This window comes from Equus quagga, chromosome 2, assembly GCF_021613505.1.
Source record: "Equus quagga isolate Etosha38 chromosome 2, UCLA_HA_Equagga_1.0, whole genome shotgun sequence".
In the NCBI taxonomy this organism is placed as follows: domain Eukaryota; kingdom Metazoa; phylum Chordata; class Mammalia; order Perissodactyla; family Equidae; genus Equus; species Equus quagga.
The window spans coordinates 136,185,811-136,209,494 of record NC_060268.1 but is presented as its reverse complement, the minus strand read 5'-3'; the positions used below and the strand labels follow the sequence as shown (position 1 = coordinate 136,209,494).

General features: G+C 40.1%; 1 protein-coding gene across 5 annotated transcripts in view; it reads right to left on the bottom strand.

Annotated features, from left to right (window-relative positions):
- The window catches only part of FAM13C (family with sequence similarity 13 member C), a 116,611-nt gene extending 97,537 nt beyond the window's left edge, over nt 1–19,074 (bottom strand). For 2 of the 5 annotated variants that reach the window (XM_046654174.1, XM_046654175.1), the window contains exons 1-3: nt 18,827–18,980; nt 12,556–12,612; nt 8,971–9,169 (exon numbers count right to left, since the gene is read on the bottom strand). In XM_046654174.1, coding sequence (XP_046510130.1) covers nt 8,971–9,169; nt 12,556–12,612; nt 18,827–18,888 — 318 coding nt within the window. In that variant the 5' untranslated portion in view covers nt 18,889–18,980. Of the gene's footprint in view, nt 1–8,970; nt 9,170–12,555; nt 12,613–18,826; nt 18,981–19,003 lie in introns of those variants that run through there. The other 3 variants (XM_046654171.1, XM_046654172.1, XM_046654177.1) reach the window with 2 other exon arrangements.
- Nucleotides 19,075–23,684: the final 4,610 nt, after the last annotated feature.

Below are 23,684 nucleotides of genomic sequence, written 5' to 3'. Positions count from 1 at the left end.
TCTTTTCTCTCTGACTCCAAAACCAGCAACATTCAAGACTGTGACTGCTCAGTTAGTCTGGGCCCTTAATTGATCAACATGATTAGACACTTCCTGGTGACCAATGATGGATACATAACATGTGCAAGAAATGTACTTTTGTTGGTTTAAACTACTAAGGTTTGGGGTTATTTGTTATTGTAGCAGACCCCAGCCTAGCCTAACTCAAGAGACATACAATTATTGAGGTTTTAGTGTATACCCAGCCAAATGAGTCTATGAAACATTCTTGGAGCCAGCCCAGTGGCCTAGTGGCTAAGTTCAGCATGCTCTGCTTTGGCAGCCCAGGTTTGGTTCCTGGGTGCAGACCTACATCACTCATTGGTGGTCAAGCTGTGGCGGTGACCCACATACAAAATAGCACAGACATAAGCTCAGGGGGAATCTTCCTCAGGAAAAAAAAAAGAAAGAAACATTCTGCACACTATTTTTAGCCCCCTGAAACTTGCTGAATGTTTAAGATTGTGTCATTATAACATTGAATTCTCAACAAGCTCTTAAGGTAGATACAAACTCTACTTTATAAATGAAAAACTAACACTTAAAGAACTGACAAGCAAATGCTTAAAGTCATACAAAAAGTGAGTGATTGAGAAGGAATTTGAACCCGTATCCATCTGGAACTATAGACCATGCTTTTCACCACTTTGGTATACCACCATTTAAGTATTTAACTCTGGGATTTATTAAAGGAAACTTGTTCATAGTAGAAGGAGCAAATCTTGGAAGCCCATGGAGGGTTAGAAGGTGCCAATAGAGATAAAGGTGTCCCATGGATGTTACTGTTCTTTCCAGGTGTTGGTAAATCTTGACTATGGGTTGAATTTATAAGGCTATATAATGTTAGAAACCATCTTTGGATTTACATAGAAAACTGGAAATTCTTTAAATCAGAATTTGTTTATCTATGCAAAAGATGCAGAGGAAGAGACAAAACAAGACAATTTTAAGAGCCATCCTATGTGGGAGCCATCGGCATCTCTGTTAAATATTCCGGAAGCCTATAAGCAGAGATCAGTCCTTCCCATACTCCACTGCTACACTCAAAATAACCAATACCACCAATACCTTCTTGCACAGATTTTTTAAGAATTCTGTAACTTCCCATCATAGGTGGAACACCAATTAGATAATGGGACCCAGAACACTACAATGCCAAAGTCTCAAATTTTCCATTGCTTGTAAACTTGTCTCAAACCAGTTATATGGTTTTGAACATAAACTCCGAGTGACAATTTTTTTTGACTTTTGAGATTTAATGCATAGGCGCACAAGGAACATCATTTAATTTTAAGACTCCTTCATGTCAGTATTTAAGCTGAATATATTTCTATATTTCAAAAAAAAAGAAATAAAGCTATTTTACAGATATCCCAGGTTCCTTCCTAAAAATATCTTTCTTCATCAGCTTAATCATTTAACAACAGATTGGTTGTGAATTTAAAGAGGAGTATCAGAATCTGGTATACCATGAGAAACAAGGAAACCCAAATATTGACTCAGATGGCCTCATTTTCAAGGACCCTGAATTACTCAGAGCTCTGTCCCTTGAATCTCAACCATTTTACTCTTGGAAGAGTGAAAGGGAACGTGGAAAACAAACCTAAAAGACCACCTTTCTTCCTGACCAGTAACAAGTATTCAAAAACCCATACCCAAATAGGAATTGAAGTAAAACCTCTACACTGAAGGTGCAAAATCACCCGAGAGAAATAATGCAACACAAACTAATGTGTCAAAACAATGATCTAACTAAGACTAATTGTTAGAATCATGATGAATTCACGCTCTTGACACAACGCAAGAAGCAGCCCTCAAAGGCGTATTCAGAACTTAAAAGTCTTTCTCTCACTGAAAAGCAAGTGGAATTCTATTTGAAGTTCATTTTAGCTCTCCCGAGCTCTCAATTTCAAAGTCAATCAGCTGTACTGGTTTTCTTGCTTTTACTCTTTGCATTTGCTCAGTGCTTCAGTAATATATTAATAAAAATATACATAAAGTAGATCTATAATTGAAAACAGAATTTTAGTTCCTTTGGGGGGAAAACATGACCCAGAATTAACAATTGTCTTTCTTTTAATTCAGAGCCTAACACAGTAAGAATAAGAAGTATACCTTCCCCAAACAGAAATATAGTAAATACTCCATAGTTAGGTTATTTTGCCTGAAAAGTGTTCAGGGAGTTTTCATTTCTGCAGAAAAATAAACATGCAAATTTCACAATCAGACCTGGATCCCTTTCCAGCCTCTTAACATGTCTACTGGAGCCAAGTGGAAGAAATCTAATGCTGATGTACACCAGACCGAACAGCTGGTCTCCCCAAGGAAGTGGATTAACAGCACGATCACAGTACACAGCTCACTCAGAAAAGCTCTCTATATAGCCTCCTACTTTTGTCTTCTGCTAAAATAGCCACCAGAGGGGAGGACAGAAGGATGGTGCATTGCCTGATGCCAGCTGGTAGGGAGTGAAGATGGTAAGACTCAATCTACAAATGCTAAATCTAAATGCCCTCTGGACAGTTACAGGAAGTTGGTCCTGTTATGCTAGTCAAGTCCAATCATCCCCAAATCAGGTTGTCAGGAATTAATATTATAACAATACAGAATCATTTTTAATTTCTCACAAAATATTACAACATACATAATCTACTGCCTTGAATCAGTTCTCCTAGAAAGAGTGTTGCTATCTAATAAGACATTCCACACAATAGCAAACCAACTGGATTCTACTTTGATATGGAGTTTCTGCTTAGCACAAACTCACAAGTCTTGTCTAACCTCAAGGTCATCATATCAATGAACTCTAGTGTTAGCATCAATAAAATCTGAACTTTCTGGAGATAGGTCATTAAATGGTCCTTATCCAAGCCATTTTTTTGTAAAGCCCAATGTCTAAGGAAGACAATAAACAAGCAGAAAGGAAAACTGCAACTGATCCTGGCTCAAATCAACATTCTCCTTATTCCAAATATCTTAACTTCTTTCAGAACATCCTGGCATTACCTTCCTGGTTCCTGGACTTTTATTGGGTCAGCAAATATTCCTAAAGCCGTCCTCTTTTAAATGATTCATAGAGAGTGCAAAACTGGAATCAGTCATTCATACATGCACACAAAACCTCAGATTCTGCTAATCCACCCGAGGCTCCTTCTCAGAGAATTGGCCAAGACCAAGGTTAAAGAAAAGCTGCTCAAAGTGAGATGTGAATCTGACCTTCCACAAGTGGAATTACTGAATCTGACTTTGGGGTTGATCAGAAAGGTAAGAAAGATCAAAACTTTTAATGGTTTCCATTTTGTTCCTTCTCCCTTGTCCACACCCCCACTTCCAACCTGGTTAGGATCAGACTGAAGATCCACTCGGGGGTCCTGAATTCAAACTTTGTGACAGGAGAACCCAGAAATGGCAATAGCTAACTCTTACAATGGTGCTCTTCAGATTCGAAGAGGGTTGTTTTTCAGTTTGTAAAGTTGTGCCCGTAGGTTCTTCACCGGTGCTTTTGGGGAATGATGATCGCATAGAAAACCACTTAGAACTGTGTGTTGATGATGGTAACAAGTGTCAAGAAGGATCTGTAGCATCAGCTCAAGTTTCCCAAATAAATTCAGCTTTACAAACAGAACCACCCTCTCTACCATGTTGCATGGTAAGCCTCATTAATGTGACATTTACTCTGTGATCAAAACTCATTTACAGTTTTATCAGCTTCTATATTTGTCCAAGTCCTTGTGAAACTTTGCCTGACAATATTAGAAAACAACACTCTAGTATTATCAGTCATAACGGTGGTTATTAATTAAAACGTTGACTTGTCCACAGCCTTACTTCTGTCATTTGAATCTAGCATCATCCAGGCCAGTTTTCAATCAGGAACGCACATCAAACTTACCTATGGAATTTAATTAAAATGTAGATGTCTAGGACCTACACCAGACTTAGTGAATCTTTTTATTTGATATTCTTGGCACATTCTTTTGGGATTATTATGTTATATCTAAAGGATTTTTCCTCTGTAAAAATTATATTCCTCCATTTTTTATAAAATCAGAAGTAAATTCTCTGACTTTTTTACAAACAGGCTTACTTATTATCCTTTGAGACATTCTAATTTGGGGAGAACGATTTTATTATCTTGTTTTGCATGTCACATTATGCATTATTCTTATTATGAACTTGCATCAGACTTTTCACATTGGAAAATTATCAGTAGTAAATTAACCATAACAACTTTTAGCTTCTGTCATCTATAGATGTTTGTTTTCCTCAGATGCTTGCCTGAAGGTTCTGCTCTCAGCTTCAGGCCAGAGTTTGTATCTTCAACAAAAAAGAATACTCTCAAGAGTCCAATGGTAAAGGACCAGATACTTTAAACGATTAATATTTCAAAGACTCGCGGGCATAGGTGTCTGATGACACCAATGGGCTGCGTCAAGATTTGCAGAAACTCAGTCAAGAAGCAGATGACTTCATGCTACCGCTAATCCAAGACCAAGGAGAACAACAACTAATTACATAGGACTGAACGGCTGACAAGGGAAATTTTCCTGTGATTATCTATTTGGAATATAGTTGTTTTAATGTTCCACCTCCTAGATCTATAAAAAGTCCTCTCCCTTTCTACTTCAACTATCTGTAACCCATATAATTCAGTAGATCCTTATATTAAATATTTTTAAATTATTTTCTGCATTCTTGATGCTCTGGCATCTGGAGCCTCTCTCACTGAGGAGACCCCTCTCCCAGGGCTAACCAATTCTCAGGGACATCAAACATAACAAATGACTTGCCCAGGAGTGTGCCTTGCATATGCAAACTAACCAGTCCAGAGTCATATTCTGAACCACCTCCTCTATGTGGCTCATACACTCCAGGAGGCGATTTTCCTCTGCCCCAATCATCCCAGGGCCAGGTACCAGACCACTAGAGACAAGGCCAGTCCCTAAGGGTCCACTGAAATTATTTAAACTAGCCAATTCTAAGCCTGCTTACCTTGCCTTGCCTTGTTTTCCAATGGAAACCACAATAAAGGCTCCTGCCCAGGCATTCCCTCACCCCATCTGCCTCCTGACCAACACTGGCGCTTCCCTGTGTGGCCTAACAGGACATGGCACACCCCCCACCTCCTCTTCAGAACTCTGAGCAGGAACTGTTTCAAATGGTGGTCATCTCCTGATCTGTTGGCCTCACCATATCGGAATGATAATAAAATCTACATTTTAAAATCATTCTGTTTATGTAAACTGAAATGAAACATTTTAAAATTATATCTGAGTCTCACTGACCTCCAGAGTTCAGAAACTCATACTAAGTCTCCTTACTTTCAATGGCAATAAGGTTATTTCATATAGTTAATAATAATCTGTCTTCCTTTTTACCAGGATGTAACTGGAAAAATCTGTTATGCAACCACCATCTTGGGTGGAATGTCATTGAGAATGATGCTCATTGAATCGGATAGAACAGGACGCTTTTAAGGAACTAATGTGGCTTTACCTTTGGAGCCAATGCCTACAAAGGCCTCATAGGATAACTGGCCTGCTATCTAGTTTTCAGGGTCCAACCTTACAGGTGATAAGGGCTGTCACTTCCTGGCAAGCCAGGAACCTAATGTTATCTTGGGGACCTCAAGAAGAGAAGAATTCTCCCAAATGCATATGTATGCAGGTGAAAAATGTGATGAGAGTATATTGAACTTGGTTTCTTTGCCTTGGGATTGCAAATAATAGAGGCATTAAAAGTCCAATGTGAGTGAGATTCCTTATGAAAACTTCCAGAGAGAAGTTAATGTAATTATGCAATACTGTATGCCCCTAGATTTTGCAAAGCACACTTGAGAAGATCTATATGGAAAATTAACACTCTTGCTATGCCTATGTAAATAATCAGGCCAAACCTAACAAGACTAGTCTTATTTTGTGAACAAGAATAATCTTTCTTGGGGCCAGCCCAGTGGTGTAGTGGTTAAGTTCACACACTGGGCTTCAGCAGCCCAGGGCTCGCAGGTTCGGATCCCAGATACGGATCGATGCACTGCTCATCGAGTCATGCTGTGGCAGCGTCCCACATACAAAACGGTGGAAGACTGGCACAGATATTAGCTCAGGGCCCATCTTCCTCACACACACACACAAAGAATAATCTTTCCTTAAGATTATTATAATCACAAGGGAGAAGGAGGAAGGGAGGAGAAGAACATAAGGAAAAATAATAAAAGACTGAAATTTAGTGGATGCCTTGGCTAGCTTATCATAATCTCTGCTTTTGTTTATCTATGACAAGGTTATTTTACAAAGCTACAGAGATAGAAGTTAACTTGTAGAAACTGATGGCAATGCAAATAATTTCTCTCCATAGAAACGCAAATTGTGTGCAAGGGAAAGTAACTGATTATTGTCTCATGGATATTACAAGTTTTGCCAATTTTGTGTCCATTTGTAAATTTATTTCAGCATTCCTCATCAGGCTATAAATGTGTGATGCTCTGCATTCTCTTTTGAACTGGGTGTAATGGTTGTCTCATTAATTAATGATTTAAATAAAATCTCTGACATTATTTCATATCTGAATGAGAGTCATGATTACATCCTCTTTTAAAATAAACTTTTCACAAGTGAATAAAGACATCGTGCTTCCATTTTCCAAAAAAAGACACCAATCATATATATACCTCTCTTACAAGTTTTAAGTCATTCAACAAATAATCCTGAGTGACTATTGAGTGCTAGAGATTCAGAGAGAGACAAGAAGGACTGACCCACTGACCTCAAGGAATGTATGTCTTAGTGGAGCTAGCATTCACTCAAACAACATTTGTCTAGCTTTAGTGACCAACGTTACAAAGCTTTAAGGCAGAGAAGAAAAATATTCTTATAAAATCCTCTCTAAAGTAATCCTTTCTAAGTAAGTAATTACTGCTTGGCAACACAATATATCACCAAAGGAAAAAAATTCCAGAGTGAAATAACAGGTTTTCTAGAAAAATTATGGTTTGAGTAGTTAAGTGAGTAGATAAATTGCTAGACTCATAATTGGAAGATCTGGGTCTTCTCGTTAGAAACACTCTGCTTTTATGGAAAAGACATTCCACTCAAATTCTCCCAAATCTAGTTAAAGAGGTTATGTAATCCCTCTGATTCTTAGCTTTTCCAGGTTTACAAAAAGATAATACTCATTCCACAGGATTGTTGCAAAACCTGGTTTATGCCTACCACATAGTAAATGCTTAAATAAATGTCAGCTGACTTTACTAATAATATTATTTATAGGCATTCGGTTCTTGGTCAGTACTTGACCAATGTTAATTATCTCTCCCCAAGAAAACAGGAAGAATGAAATGGTTTCAAATTTCTCCAAAATATGGAAGACCTATAATAATATTATCAAAGTTCTCACAGTCATTAGGGGAAAAAATGTCTTTGTGTAGAGAGAGATGTTAGGAATGAACTGGAAGTTTACCTGCAGTCCAGGATTCCAATGCTGTATTATAAGCGAAGACTATACAAGCACATCTCTCTCCTGAAAACTTCCTGTGTGTGAGCAGCAGATCGGGAATTACATGCCCCATTAGCACCCTATTACAAGTGACGACTGTGTAATTTCTGTGAGACCAGACCACAGGATGACAAGAAAGAGGGCATTCTAGGAGAGAGGGCTGGTCAGCCAAAGCCCACAATGTCACAGGAGACCCTTAGCAGGAGATTCAAGGTGAGAGCCACCCTGGAACCAGACAGCCTGGGTGGGCAGCACTTTGGGTACCAGATTCGTCCCCAGCACCACACTCCTAATTAAACAAGCGCTGGGTGCATTCAGCCATAGTCTGCGTCTCAAGTCTATCATAACCCAAACGGTATTTCACACTCACCTCTCCCTGCAACTCAACTGAGTCTAAGATAATCACAGCACAGCTTCATAAATGCAGAGGGCATTTTCATGTCACTGCAAAATTAACTGCCTAGATAAGAGGTCACAATGCCAAGGAAAAAATGAGATAAAAATCACAAAGTGAATAAGAAAATTACAAGGTCAAATAAACTGCCCAGCCAAAGTCATTCTAACAGGAAGATCACCTGGTATTCATTTGCTAAATAGGACTGGACTTGAAGTTATTATATAATTAACCTATTACGCTTAGAGCCTCCCACATTATTTTCAAGGTTAACAGCTAAGTGATAACAAAAAAGGAACATTAACATTAATGGAGCATCTATGTACAATGCGTAAAGTATAAGCTCAGTGTCGGGACCATTAACCTGCTAGTAAGATTAAAGTGAATTATATTCAGTTAATCTCTTTTAAAAGCATCATAAATTATTCAAGGATTTTTTAAGATTTAAAAAAATCACATTCTTTGCTACATCCCTCTACAACTAGAAAAAGTAAATATATATATATATATAAATAAAATGTAAATTTATTACCCGAATAAAGTTGGAAAGATGCTTCATTCATTCAGTTAAATTTATTGACCAGACACGACATACACATACAAGCAGGCACATACACACTTGACTGTTTACTCAAGGCTGCTAAACGGCAGCCTGAGGAGGACGGCTCTGGGTAAACCTGGGACTTTCCAGTTTTCTTAGAAGAATCTCCAAGTTTGGGGCAAGAGCCACATGCCCTGGATAAGTGAAGACAGTGGGAGATCCTCCTGTACTCTTCCCACAAAGAACGCAGCAGCTCCTCTAAATCAACATCAAAGTTCAGTATTTAAAAATACCAATTTGGAAGGGCGCTAAGTTATTAGCCTGCTCAGAGCACTCCACTATTAACCAAAGAGAACACCCACATGCTCAGGCCTTGGGGCGTGATGACGAGTCACGTTAATTGCCTCCTGCAAAATAACGTGCTCAAGTCGTCCGCCAGAACTATGCTCTCGCCTGAAAAGCACCCATCTTGGCAAAAGCCTGAGGTGGTCGAGCCGGCTACCTGACTTTCTCCGTGGCTCCTCCCATTCTCTGCCTTGAAGATGGACTTGGGCTTCCGAGACTTGAAGTTGCCCATGCTGGGTCGCAGCACACCGTCCACCAGCACAGAAGGCTCTACATGCTGCGGCTCGCGCGAAGGAGGTGCGGGCTCCTCTAGGAGAGCCCCAGTGTCAGGGTAATTTTCTTTATTGTCTTCATCTCTAAAACAGGAAAGACCCAATTTAGAAAGCACCCCCAAAAAAGGAATAAACTGCTGCGAGAAAGATGGGCTGGCGATACTCTTCACTGCTCTATTTAGATGGTACCTAGCAATATTTTTAGGGTAGACTTAGTTTCACAGGAACAAGAATTTCAGAAATGTGAATTTCTCTCTAGATCACTCCACCTTCCCTTCCAATCTTTGCTAGCAGAAACATATTTTTTGTAGTTGTAACTTTGTACATACTGTCATATTTGTTTTAATTTTTCACTTCAAGATGCTTTCATGTACATCATATTTTTCTCTCACAATAAAAATGTGAGATATTCAGGTTAGATATTGTCATCCCAACTTTAAGATTCTAAAACCCAGAGATGAAATAAAGTGCCTAAGAGAAGGGCTGATTCACCCAGACTTGGAGCAGTCAGGTAAGTCTCCAGGCTCTCACGCATGTGCCCTTGGTTCAAGGCATGATGGATCCTCACCACTGGCAAGTCTATAATTATCTCCCTACAATTTTCAGAGACATTTAAAAGTTTAACAGGGTCTATTTTAATGGGATACACACTACCTGAATAAAATATAAGACAATGGCCAAATTTTACCCAACCAAGCCATCTGAACAACACTCTCAGTACAAAGTCAAAGATCCTAGTCTGGGTTCTAGCCGTGTGGAAATGCTGGAGAAGACCAAATGGGCTAGCAGTATCTTCATACCTTCAGTGCTAGGATTGCACTTTTGATTTTCATTCACCAACCAAATTCAGTACAATATCGCCCGCCATTTCAATTTCCTCAAAAATAGTGACATCATAATATTCTTATTTGAATTCTGTTGTCCTTCTTAAATCTAGATGCATTTTATTTTCTTATTTTGCTAAGAATGCAGCAAACACCGTGGACATAACTAAATGGGCCATTCTCTTTAGACAATCAATATCAACATACTTAACCCACTGGCAATCATTTGGTACGAGATCATGCAATTCTCTAGGTGCGGCCACTTCCCCCAGGTGGTGTTTTTTCCTCCTGCTCCCTGATCAGGAGCACCCATAAAGAGATTTTGGCAAAGTCAGCTAGGAAGCAATTCCTCATGGCTCAAGGACACATAAAGCCAAGAGACAAGATCAGCAAAGGAAGGATTTCTATGCCCACTGCTCAAGATGCTTTTTCACAAATAAAAGAGAGATTAAATTCACTAAGCTGATATCAGGAGGATGAGTTCCAGTTAGTTTCTGGGAAAAGATCAAAACAGACATGGAGACAGGAGGTGTGGAGCATGACCAGGGTGCAGTTGGGAAGGTACAGAAATAAAACTATGTGAAACAGTTACAGTTAAGCCTCAGCAAAAACAGTGCTGTCTGGTCAAGGAGAATTCAACAAGTGAAATAATCCTTCAACACTAATAACTGGGAAAAAAATCAATGCCAGTGACACTGGTTAACATTTCCCCTTAAGATCATTTACAATCAAAAAAAAATTCTAAGGCACTAATGGATTTGGAAACCAATATCAAACCATGAGTTGGAACTACACTAGCTCATTTGAAATGCATTTTTCTCACTAGAAACAAATACTACTCATCCACACACTCTCTGTTCTGGGTGAGAAACAAAAAGTAGAACAGCTGCCTTTACAGTGACCGAAATGGTCCTCATTCAAGGAGAATTCTAGAACACTCAAGATTAAGAAAAAAAAGGGGAGATTTTTTCAAAGCTAAAATGACTCTTTTGATAGACTCATTCCTAAAATAACACTTGAACTTTGTTTATATATCATATTTTCAAGGCACCCAAATGTCATCTTGTCCACCTCCTTGACTTGACAAACAAAGAAGGTGAGTAGGGGGAGCAAAAAGCATCCTTCTCTCATTATACAAATATAAAACCTAACTACAAAAGTCATCTTTAGAAATATATTTCTAACCTATTACTGGTTCTTCAGAATCCCCCAAACAGAAAAGTACAAGTCATAATTTAATCCACTAATTATTGGAATCAATCATAACTGGGAATGAACATGGTGTTCTGAAAAGAACAAGAGGCCGAAAGATCTTCCTGCTTCTTAGTTGTGTAGCACAGGCCACAGCACTTCACCTCTGACCCTTGTCCGTAAGATGGAAGTCATCTCTACCTTGCAGAGATAATACAGTCTCGGTGAAGTGTCTGCCAGAGAAAGCTGGCTTAAGGCCACAACCCAATAAATGGCAGTTATTGTTACTCTCACAGGGCCTAGGCAAGTAGTTATTTGCAAAGAAAAAACTGAGGGCTCTTTTTAGTCTTCCCAATTCTCCAGGATAAATTCCAAACTCCTTAGCAAGGTACACAAACCCTTTGAAATCCCGTCTTTGTTTATCTCTTGACATTCATTTCTTACCACCCTTGGCCTCCTCCCGCCCACCTGGCTTTCAGGCTCCCACCATCCTGAACTGCTTGCTGTTCTTTCAACTCAAACTATTTCCTCTACCCTGTGTTGGCTTTCCAATAAGTTGCTTCCTCTGCTTGGTGGCATCATCTTTTTCTTGGTCTTATATCCCACAAAAAAAAAGTCATGTGCCATGTATAATTTTCTTCAGGAATCTATCCCAGAAACCTCTCTGGGCTATTTGGTCCTTCTAAGTGAATCCTCTGCTCACCTCTAGTAAAATGGCACTTAATACACTGTAGCATCATCATTTACATTCTTGCCTATCCCCTCCAGTGGGCTGAATTCCTAAGAGCAGGATTGGTTTGTCTTTCTCTACCTCATATCTTCACTGGTTTCTGGCACACAAAATAGGCCTCCAACACATAGGTGTTATCCAACAAGTGGACTTCAAAGTCAGACAGACTTGAGTCCAAATTCTGCCTTACAGTGGCTATGCTAGCGTGGGTGAGCTATAATCCCTCTGAGCCTCGGTTTCTCCACCTACAGGATGAGGAGATAAACATCAGCTTCCTTTTAGTTGTTTAGATTAAATAATAAAATGTATGTGAAAGTGCTTGGAGCAAAGCAGATGTGGAAGAAATGGTTAACCATGAAGGTTGTGCCATGGTACAATGGACCCCTTGATGTCCAACACCATACTCCAGACACTCAATGACATGTTTGGTGGATAAATCTAGAACCTCTTCCTTAAGGTCTATGGTGGGAACATTGAGAGAAGCTAATAAATGTCTAATTCAACAGGCATTTATTGAACATTCCTCCTATAAAAGGCACTGTCCTGGATGCTACGGGGGGGTATCCAAAAGTGGACAAGACAAAACTTCCTTCAAGAGCTGATAATCTGTTAGAGGAGATAAGACACAAGAACAAATTATTTGAATTTAAAGAAGAGACTAAAGACACCAGACCCAGATGGTTTCTGGCCTTTATAATTAAGAACCAAGCAATGGTGGGTCATACCTGAGACTGGAGCAATCAGTCTGGTCTTCATGTACAGAGACTACGTCTTCGTCACACCTGGAGAGACGGAACAAAACGACATCAGATCCAACTGTCTACTGCAGCAGAAGCAGCAGTAGTCTAGAATTATTTTAAGATTAGCACAGTAAACTAAAAATTGGAGTAATCCTCACTGCTCTCTCCCAAACCAGCTCCAAATCCCAACATGTCTACCAGGTAATGATATCAACGTTGTTGTATCATGCCAGCGTAAAGCTCTGAACCAGAAGTAATGCTCCTTTTTCCACCACTGCTCTGCATCGCCTAAGCTAACAAGATCTTAACAAAGACCTAAGTGTTCGCAGCACTTGACTGGACATCTGACACCAAGATTGGTGGATTGTTCTTGGCTCAAGAGACTCCACTACAAGCCTCTTGGCATTTCCTCTGCTTTAGGCAGTCTCAAACTACACTAGCTCCCATTTGGCTTACTTCATTGACCTCTAGACTTTCTGGACCCCGTTCCTTTTCACAAAACTTCTGGAAAAACCTTGTGAAAAATTCTTGGCTGTTCTTTATTGAAAAATCTCCAGGGCTCTGCACTGCCTATGGGATTCTGGAGAAGGACCATTCTCTCAACATAGTGTAGGAGGGAACCTTTGCTCCTGTTCTCAACCTTTCCCACTCCACCTCACCCCACTCCACTCCAGCCTGGAATGCTTTTTCCATCTTCAACTCCTACTCATTCTTCACTGCCCAAGTCAAGTCTCACAAGCTCCATGAACCTTCCCAGCCACGTTCATCCATGTGCCAAGTTCCTACTTTAACCGTAATACATAAATGTTTACTCTTCACTCTGAGGTTTTAGTAACCAACTATATCTTGCCTTCATTGCTATGCATTCCTTTGTACTCTAAGATCTTTATAAATAGTTGTTAATTCCATGAGAAGAAATAAACATAATATCTTTTTCTAGATACACTGCCACAGTGCCCACAGGGCTACCCCAGAGTAGACACTCGATAAATGCTTGAATTGAATCATTAACTCTGGCCCCTCAACAAGTCTGGTCCCTGAAATAATTTATCAAGCATTTATTGCCTTCCAGGTACTGCATTAGGCATTGGAGCTGTGCTTCTCTCACTCGTTGGGATTCAGGACTGACCAGTTTGTTTTCTATTTCCAATCCACTGTGGAGAGATGCTTTGGTAAAAACGTCACAGGAATGTCACTTTCCTATAAAAGTTATTAAATACTTACTGGTATTTCTGTACTTTCCTTGTCTCAGACAAGTTACCAACAATTTGGGGACCTATACTTTGAGTAGCGCTACTTCTAAAAGATGCAAAGTTGAAAAAGACTTGGATTATGCTCCCTGCTCTAAGAGATTCACAATGTTATGAGTAGACAAAAATAAATAAATAACCACATACATAAATATAATCATAATATAGTATTTATGCTATATGAAATCATTCAACATTTTTTAATATTCTTTATCGGCAATGGTGTATAATTTACCCACAGAACAAACTGATGAAAGCTCCAGTCCTCTTCCCTTACTGTCCCATTTAAATTATGGTTTTGTAATGAATTAAACAAAGGCCATCTACAGACTCTAACCCTCTCTACCTGCTGAAATATTTTGTTCCCATGGGCAGGTAAAAAAAATCGGTCGACTTAACAAAACACTCTTCTTAATGAAATGAACTAAATTTCCTTATTTTCTCATGTCTTTGACTGTCAGTTACCCACTCTGTCCGTCTCTTGGAAAACAATAATTAAATTCATAAGTATTGCCTTGTTCTTCTTCATTAGAGGCATTCACTTTAATAAATCATCTGAGGTTTGTAATGTGAATAAAAATATTTCCCAATAAAAGTTACCTAGCTAAATGGAAAAAGCAATGAAGAATAGAAATCTAGAATTGTTGCTTCCAAAGAACTAGGGTTCAACCAGAGGTTCAACCCTAGAGCTCAACAAAACCTATTGTTTGGGAATTTGGCAAGAATTTATTTTTCTCCCTCTCATTTGATTTCTTAACTTTTCAAAGTACAATTTGTTAAAAATGGAAACTCAGCACCAGAACATACAAAGTTGCACATGCTTTCTGAAGTATGGGGCTGGACCTACTCAGCTGATTCAGTGTTCAGGCCTGCTGAACAACTCCAGTCACCACTCAAGGAAACACAATTCCTGGCTCCCGGATAGAGCAATGAAATCAATCTCCCTACTAGCTTACATGGCACACATATACAAGCTCTTTTAGTTCAGCTGGGTTTTCATTTACTTTGATGAAGACCATCAAGTTAGACCCAATTAACATCTCCATTCTGATTGTTCTACTGATTCCTTGCCCAGGAGCCCCTACAAATGTACAATATTGGCCCAGTTATAGAACTGGATTCCCCAGTGGGAGCCCAGACATCCCCACTCTTAGAAGAAAATCAACAAATCAACCCAGAGCGAGTATCCAGCTGGTCTTGGGCATGGCATTCTCTCCTACATTATAGCCCAATACAGGAATTTAAAGACCAATCTCTTTAATGATCTTCTTCAATATTCAAAACTGGGCATTTTCTTGTGCAATGTTTTTCAAACCGTAAATTGTGACCTATTAGTGGGTCTTGAAATTAAATAGCAGCTACCAGCATTTTTTTGTTATTGTTGTTAGAGAAACAGAATAGAAAATGCCAGTATAGTAGGGGTTAAGTGTTATTTCATGAAATTTGCTTCAACAAATCATGTATATGTGTGTGTTAGATTGCAATAAAAAATGTTTTTCTTACTGTTGTTCATAGTAAAAATAAATGTGAAAAGCATCTCTATTAAATGCCTTCCTTTGAGGTTCTCATCAACTAGATTCTAAGGCTCAGAGTTCTTAATTTGTGTTTGCCCAGACAATATAGTATGGATAATTTGTCCTTGCCCCCATTTTTTTGTGAAATGCTCAGGGTTGTTCCTGTTTTTCTCTATTTGGACTTTTGTTCCTTCTATCAACCACCAACAAGAAAGGATTATAGGGTACTTCACAGCTCACCCTCTACTTCACATCATGGCAATTAAACCTGACAATGCTATGAGGTAGGAATTACCTTCACGCAAGAGGCTAAGGAATTGCCCAGGGTGCCAAGGCATAAAGCAGCAATGCCAGTGTCATTTCTGCTCCACCACGCCAAGCCCATGAAATAGTCTCTTCAGTCTGTATTCCCAGAGGCTCACTAGAGAGGGAGAATGACTTGTTTCTTAGAATAATGGTGGTGAAAGAAGTGCTCTGAAAGGTTCTCTTTTTTGACTTGAGATAAATAAGAAGAGAACCCTCAGATTGGTTATTAGATAAAACGTCGTTGAGCCAGGAAGGGGACTTCCATTCACCCTGTAGTACCATGTTCCCTGATGGCAAAGTTGCAGAGGTACCGCCTGCAATCCTGTGGGATTTCTCAAAGTGTGTCCCCAGAACCACTTGCGTTAGCACTACCTGGAACGCCTGATTAAACTAGCAGGCTCTGGCTCCACCCCTACCCCAGCCCCAGTGGATCAACTCTCTAGGGTGGGGCCCAGGAACGTGAATTTTTAAACCAGATCACCATTCTCCCCACATAACTAGTATGCATCTAAAGATTTATAAAATCCAGACCAGCACTGGACTGACTACCACAATCACCCATTTTGGGTTCCCAATTTGGACTAAAGCCTGGGACACTGGATTTTTCACAAGCCCCAATCCCCATACCCAATTGATACTGATGATCAGTTGGTTTTGAGAACCACCACTTCAGATGATAATGAATTCATTACTGGCCAGGTTTCATTTCAAACAGATGTTAGCAAGGGCAACATAGGAAACAACCATGGAGAAATAATGGATAAATGGTCACTGCAGATATAGAAGGGAAGGCCAAGGTCATTCTAATCTTGGAAGAATTTGGATAGAAAAAGAAATCGGATTGGTCTAGAGCTGCATAGACAATTCCAAGCCTGGGAAAAACCGAGAAGAGAATAAAATCTGTCCTTGAGTCCCTCCCAATTCCCCTTCCCTTTGACCGTTATAAGACCCCCAGCTGGCCAAGTGGAACCCTATTAGGTCAGACTATCTGATAACATAATTTATATTAAAGTACTAATAACAACTTGAATCTACCTCCCAGGGGCACAAACTTTTTAATTTCCATTTTAATAAGGGTCGCCATCAGAGGCCTTAATCCAAATGAAATTATCTCTAGGTGGAATTTCAGGCACTAAAGAAAATAAGTGAGTGTGGGTAGGAGGAAGTAGGAGTGGAGGGGGCACAGGAGGAAGAGGAAGTTTTCTTTTATCCAAAACATGTAAAAGAGGCAAGTGCCTCTCTGCGTCTGCCAAGACCACACCTCAATATTTACTGAGCACCTGCTAGGTCTGTGTCTTAGGATAGTGCATCCTGCTCCTGCTGGCTTTGGGGTCACGCCCAAAGAACCAAGGAAAATGGTTCATATTACGAGGGGAGGAGAAAATGTTATACTAGACAATGACGAGTTTTAAATAACCCTGGTCTGTGCTGTGTCATACCTATGAAGTTTTTGGTATGTTTGAAATATGCTCCTTAGATTTTTAGATTAGCCAGATGGCATTCCAATTGTCACTCAGTGCCTTTTAAAATAAATCACTGTCACTTCTCTGAAAACAACAACAGGATCTTATGCAATCAGAACTCTTTGGGAAGTGTCCAAAGACAAGGTACCAGACTTTCTCCAGCGTTTAACCATAAAACCTCTTTAAAACGAAATTGTCCATGTGACTCTGGAACCAGGTGTCTCCATTTCGAAGCTGCTATGCCTCTGGCTGACTCTGGGGATGTGGCCACACAAGGCTCCTAAAAATTAAGCCCAGAAAGCACTTGGTGCTTGTGAGCACAGTCAAGGAAGGAGAGCAGTACCTGCCCACCTGACCAGGAAGTCATGGCCTGACCTTCGGCCTGCATCCTTTGGCACACATCTCTCCCCCTCTCTAGGCTTTTAGGAAAGCAAAGTTGCAGCACAGTCACCAAGCAATCTCAGTAACAGGATGCAGGTCCAATGAGTATTTTACATTCTATCTTCTAAAGTCAACCGTGGGGTTTTTTCAAAAGTAACTCCACTTAAGTGAGCCGAACACTCAAGAAACAAAAAGAATATGGGAAACAAGAAGGCCGTGAAGTCCTGTAGAATCTCACCCTCCATCACCAAGTCTTTGTGACAGTGGTGAGACTTGAAACTCACATCGTGTCTATTCCCACATTTATTTGCCTTTTAGGGAACTTGAGCACAGCTCCCAACTTACTGGCTTTCTATATCAAACTTGCAGCATTTTTCTAATGTAGTTTAGTATACAACCTTACACATCTCTTTTTCCTGAAAAGCTGTTTAGAGTGACTTCTACAGAAAAGTCCCAGAAGTAAACATCATGACTTAGCCTAGAGAAAGATTGCTAAATGAAGTACAGATATTTCATACATATATGAACACATATGTAAATTACATATAAATTACATATAGTATTAGCATAATATACATTTAATTTTTAACATGTATGTATACAATAGTATTAGGAAAACATACTAAAGAAGAGATCACAAGAATTAAAACCATGAACTATAAATATCTCATAAAAAAAAATACTGTGCCTGCTGGCCTTGAGTAAAATATTACACTCCTTCATTCCATGACTAAATGGTGCAAGTTGCCCCAATCAATAGCTTTAACCATAGGACAAGATGACTCATTCCTCCTCTAGCCAGATCTTTGAGGTCAGAAGACAAAAATGACAAAAGGCATGCAAGAAAAGTTTACTCTACTCCGTCTTAAAAATCTGTAGACAAGAGAGGGTGAGGATAAGTTTAGCCTGTTTATCACATGCTGGAATTCAACTCAAGTCATTTCACATCCATCTCCTATTTACTGTAAATGTATATACAGCATGCTCCATGAAAACTGACACCAATGTTGGCAAAATCCAACAAAGCTTCCTTTCTAACATGTCAAATAGATTGTCTTTTTTTTAAAATCTGAGCTCCAAGAACACGTATCTTGGAGCATTGAGCTCCCGCAAACAATTAGCTTGTTTTAATATCTCTCCCGTGGCTGCTAAAAGGCTGATTGCAACCTGTAAAGATTTCTGGGCCCCAGCAGTCAGAGCGTCTCCCGGTCTTCCCAGCCCCAGATTACAGGAGACAATGCATTAATACGAAGAGCGGCTGGGGACGGTGGAGGATACCTTCAAGATAGTTGCTTCCAGAGAAAGGCATGCAAGTCTTATTTTAATGGCAAGAATCACTTACTCTGTTACAGCGGTGCTGCTGAAGGAATTATCCTGAAGGCTGAAACAGAAACAAGAAAACATCAGCCAAGTCCGGCCGGGGAGCCGTCTCCCTGATTGCTCTCCGGGAGTTAGAGCACATACACAAACATGGCATTGCAAGTCTAGTCTCCGGGCTCGCCAGGCACGCTCGCTCTACCTTGGGCTGCTGTCTGCACATGCTCGTAACGACACCCCCAGCAGGGGCCCAGCCGCACGGGCGAACCACAAAGCCCGGCAGCCCGCGAGGCTGCGGGGACAGAGCTGGGCGGGGCGCGGTGGCGGGGCCGGGACGCCGGGACCCTGGGACCCTGGGATCCCCGCAAGGAGCACCTGGAGAGTTACCGCACGACCCCAACCTCGCCAGCCCGGCGCCGCGTTTAATCCAAGCCTCTCGGTGCCAAGCACCCCCGGAGCTGGCAATAGGAAAGCCCGACTGTTTCTGCCTAGGTGCTGAAATCCCCGGGGGACTTGCTTTCTTCCCGACGTCTCCTACCAGTTTTACAGAGCTACCCCCTCTAGGGATGGAGGCTCGCAGAGATTCATCGAGCGTTCAGAAAAAGCCAGGAGGGAACGAGAAGGGGGAGGGGGACGTAGCTGCTGTTTCTGTTTTATTCTGTTTGTTTGTTTGTTTGTTTGTTGTTTTTTATTGCCCAGGAAAAAGAAGAGCCTCTGAGGGAGGACTCGCTGCATCACACTCGATGTGTCTGCACTCTGTTATTTCAGTCCTTAAGAGGAAGCGCCCATCCCGGACAACAGAGCTGTGAATGAGCCCACGCGGGGCGAGTGGAGAATTTATTCCAGGCGTTAGCTGCCGACTGAGGGACCTTGCAAGGGGTGGGGCTTGCTACGCCCAGAGCAGCCCGCCTGAGCTCGGCTCCCAAGCACCTTTGCAAAGGATGAGAGATCTAACCCGCAAATCCTATCCCCTTTCAATAAAGGCAGACTCTTTGAGGAAGGGAAGGCTGTCAGCCCCAGCTTGCTTCATTCCCCTGGGGATATTTGTCCTGCCCTCTTTCCATTGTTCCTTTCTCCTGCCAGGTTGACCTTGATATGGGGTGAACAGTCATCCGTGAAAGATGCTTCTTTTGAATTTTGAATTAAGAAGATCCCCAGCCCCTTTTTTAATCTCTCCACGTCCAGATGCAGCTGAGTTGGTGGCTTTTAGTCCAAACTATATAATCGATGAGTTAATTTATAAGAAAAAACTCTCAAATTTTTATTTTCAGATAATTAGAAAAATTACCCGGAACTTGGTAACAAGGGGGAAGAGCATGAACTCACATTGTCACACTGAGACACTGTTTCACAGGGCCACCCAACACTGCTTAATTTTCTAGGAAAATGTCCTCGTGTTTGACTTTGCTGTACACTGCTGGTGAGATCTCAGGCACTCCGGAGTCGGGTGTTCCCGTGCATATTTTGTCCAGTCTGTCCAGAGGGAAAGATCACCTCGACGTCTATGGGTTTATTGCATCGTGCGACTAAACAATTTCGTGTCTAACCTAACAATCTTATGTATACCAACATTCTTTCTAAATGTCTATGAATATTCAGATCCTCAAAATGCTCTTGGAACTGAGAGCATCACCATCTTATAGGTTCCCTCATTAGTAAGTTAATAGATCTCTGATGTGTGCCTATATTTGTATGAAAGCCACGTTTTTAACTTTTTAAAGCTATACTTTGAAAAATTAAAATTTTTCAAAGAAAATTTTCATTAAAGTCTTTTTCAGTTTTACTTTCCTCTCTCCAAATATTTTAAAAAGTAGCTGAATAAAAGCCTAATATGGTCTGAGACCTGAACTCTATGCACTAAAATAAGTTTAGAAATATTCATCCCTTAAATGACTAAATATATAGTATAATATATATGTGTGTGTATGTTCCTAAACCACCCACTGCCTCATCTGAGCTCGGTTCAAGAGTGTCAGACATGGCCTCTTCACATGTGTATTCATTATTTAGCCATCAAAACTGAGGCCTAGGGCCAGCCCAGTGGCACAGTAGTTAAGTGCTCACGTTCCACTTTGGCGGTTCGGATCCCGGGTGCAGACATGGCACCATTTGTCAGCCATGCTGTGGTAGGCATCCCACATATAAAGTAGAGGAAGATGGGCATGAATGTTGGCTCAGGGCCAGCCCTCCTCAGCAAAAAGAGGAGGATTGGCAGCAGATGTTAGCTCAGGGCTAATCTTCCACAAAAAAAAAAAAAACAACAAACAAAAAGCCGAAGCCTGTTCTCGGGCCAGCACATGGCCGAGTGGTTAAGTCTGTGTGCTCTGCTTCTGCAGCCCAGGGTTTCACCTGTTCGAATCCTGGGGCAGATGTGGTGCCTATCATCAAGCCTTGCTGAGGCAGTGTCCCACATGCCACAACTAGAAGGACCCATAATTAAAAATACACAACTATGTACTGGGGGCTTTGGGGAGAAAAAGGGAAAAGAAAATCTTTAAAACAAAAAAACAGGTTTATTCTTTCTATTTTATTGAGACCAAAAAAGGTGAGTCAATTATATTCAACATTCTTGACTCTAAAAATTCAAAGGTTACCAGTTTTCAGAAACTCCTTTTACTCGTTGTCTATGGTTCTGATTCCTAATGTTCTAAAGCAAAGAAAGATCATACTTTTCTCATTTAAGCATTCCTAGTGATACATTTGGAACGGAAGAATGTAATGCTTTTCACTTTGAAACAGGACTTGGACAAGCAAATGAAAGAATGTGGGCCCTTTGAAAATAACATGAAATAACAACTGTATAAAATAAATGCAGTTATTCAGTAATGTCCACAGAAGAGAAATAAGAATTCTCAGCAGTTCATGAATAGTATGTCCCAAAATTAGGTGTTAGGTAGTACTCTTGTGCAATGAAAAGAATTTGTTGATATACTAGCTGATTATGGTTAAAAAACAAAAATGTCCCAGAAAAAACCCTGTTGTTTGGCAGTATGTAAGAAAATGAACCATTTTCATTTTTACTTCCCAACCAATTCTTCTGACATTATTTATTTTCATCTTAAATCAGGTTTAGAAGTTATCTTTCTAGTGTCTAGGGCTTTGCTCTGTTTTGTTTTATTTTGGTAGTTTGTACTATTCAGCTTGGAATAAGACAATACTGATGAATAATCATACGGCACTGGTTATTTTGGAAACTCTGTTTGACTTAACAGCAGTTCAAGGTGAGTTTAAAAAGAGAAGCAGAAAAATGTTAGAGTTCTAGAAGAAGTAAATTCTATACCACTGTTTCTCAAAGTGTCCTCAATGGAATCCTAGTCTCCCAGATGGTCCAAGAAAAGAAAAAAAAGGAGAGTTACATGGTCAAAAATAAGTTTTTGCAAGAATGTAGATTATAAATTCACAATGCACATTAGACAGCAAAGAAAAGTATTTTGTGGTTGTTTTAGCCAGTGTTTCTCAAACTCCTTGAAGACCAAAACAGTTTTTTGTTAAGTATATTATAATTAACATCATATTGAACTAGGAATTTTGAGGAAAGAGTTCACGAGTCTATCAGGGGGAAAAATGCAAAACAGATTAACTGGGTTAATTATTCATTGAACAAATGAATGAATGGGCAAATGACACTACATGCTTGTCACTGTTCCATAGCTATGTACAAGACAGACACAGTCCCATCGTCACGATATTTTTAGAGTAATTGTGTATGTATGTAAACTGTGTATCTACAACTCTATTTTATGCATTAGAAGTAGAATAAGGGGAAAATGAAGACGCTAGATTGGAATATGGTTAAGTCACTTACATGTTAAAAGTTTCAATGTTTTACTTTTTCTATCGGTGCTCTTAGAACCAACTTCTGAAGTTCAGACTTCATAACAATAGTCTCTTTATTATAATTGAAAAATTTGTAATTCTAATGTATTAACTTGACTATATGCAAAATATAAAGCAATAATGTAACGGTAAAGAAAGAAATTTCTAGAGTTGCCAGGGTTCAAGACCCACGACCAGGTAGTTTGAACTTGGACAACCACTCCATGCCTCAGTTTTCTCATCTGTAAAATGGAGGTAATAATGACCTATCTCCTGGGTTCTGACAAAGGTTAAATGACATGACTGAAAACCACAACAAAAAAGTCAATAGATGCTATCATCATCCTTATTTTCATTATTATTATAATAAATAAGAATATATAAAGTTTGGGACAGGATGAACAAACTGCTGTGCTTGGGTAGTAGTCTTACAGATGATATTTTCTCTCTGTTTCCCATAATGGTACAGTGTTTACATCTGTTTTCTTGTTAAGAACAATAAAAATGAAAAGTTTACTAAATGTAGATGGGCTGCTCTTAAAATGAAATAAGCTCCATCCAAAATGGCTTTGTGCTCACTTTATAACTCTTTGATTTAAAATACACACACATCCCCGGAGGAACAGACAATTCTGAGAAATCACTTTCTGCAAGCCGCTGCGGCCAGGAGCCAGAATCTTTACAATGCCAGGAAGTCAACAGAGGCCGGCTCCACAGGGCTGGACTCAGTGACTTGTAGCTTCCTGCCAGGACCCTTGGGGATGACCAGGCTTCCCTGTGGAAAGAGAGAACTCTTGCCTGAAAAGATATTTTTCCATAAAGAAAACTCTCCCTGCCTCTCTCTAATTCTTTCCCTCAGCAGCCCCATTACCTGACGCCATAACAAGAGAGGCCTCATTACTAAGCAGTCAGTATCTGAGCTCCTGGAGATTCAAAGATGCCTAGGGAAGCAAAGTCATGATACCAAAAATACAAGCTGACAGTGAACTGTTCTGATGTTGGTCTGCATTCAAACATCCCTCCCCAAATAATGCCGGTGTATAGCAAGTCCGCCTTTGTCTGACATC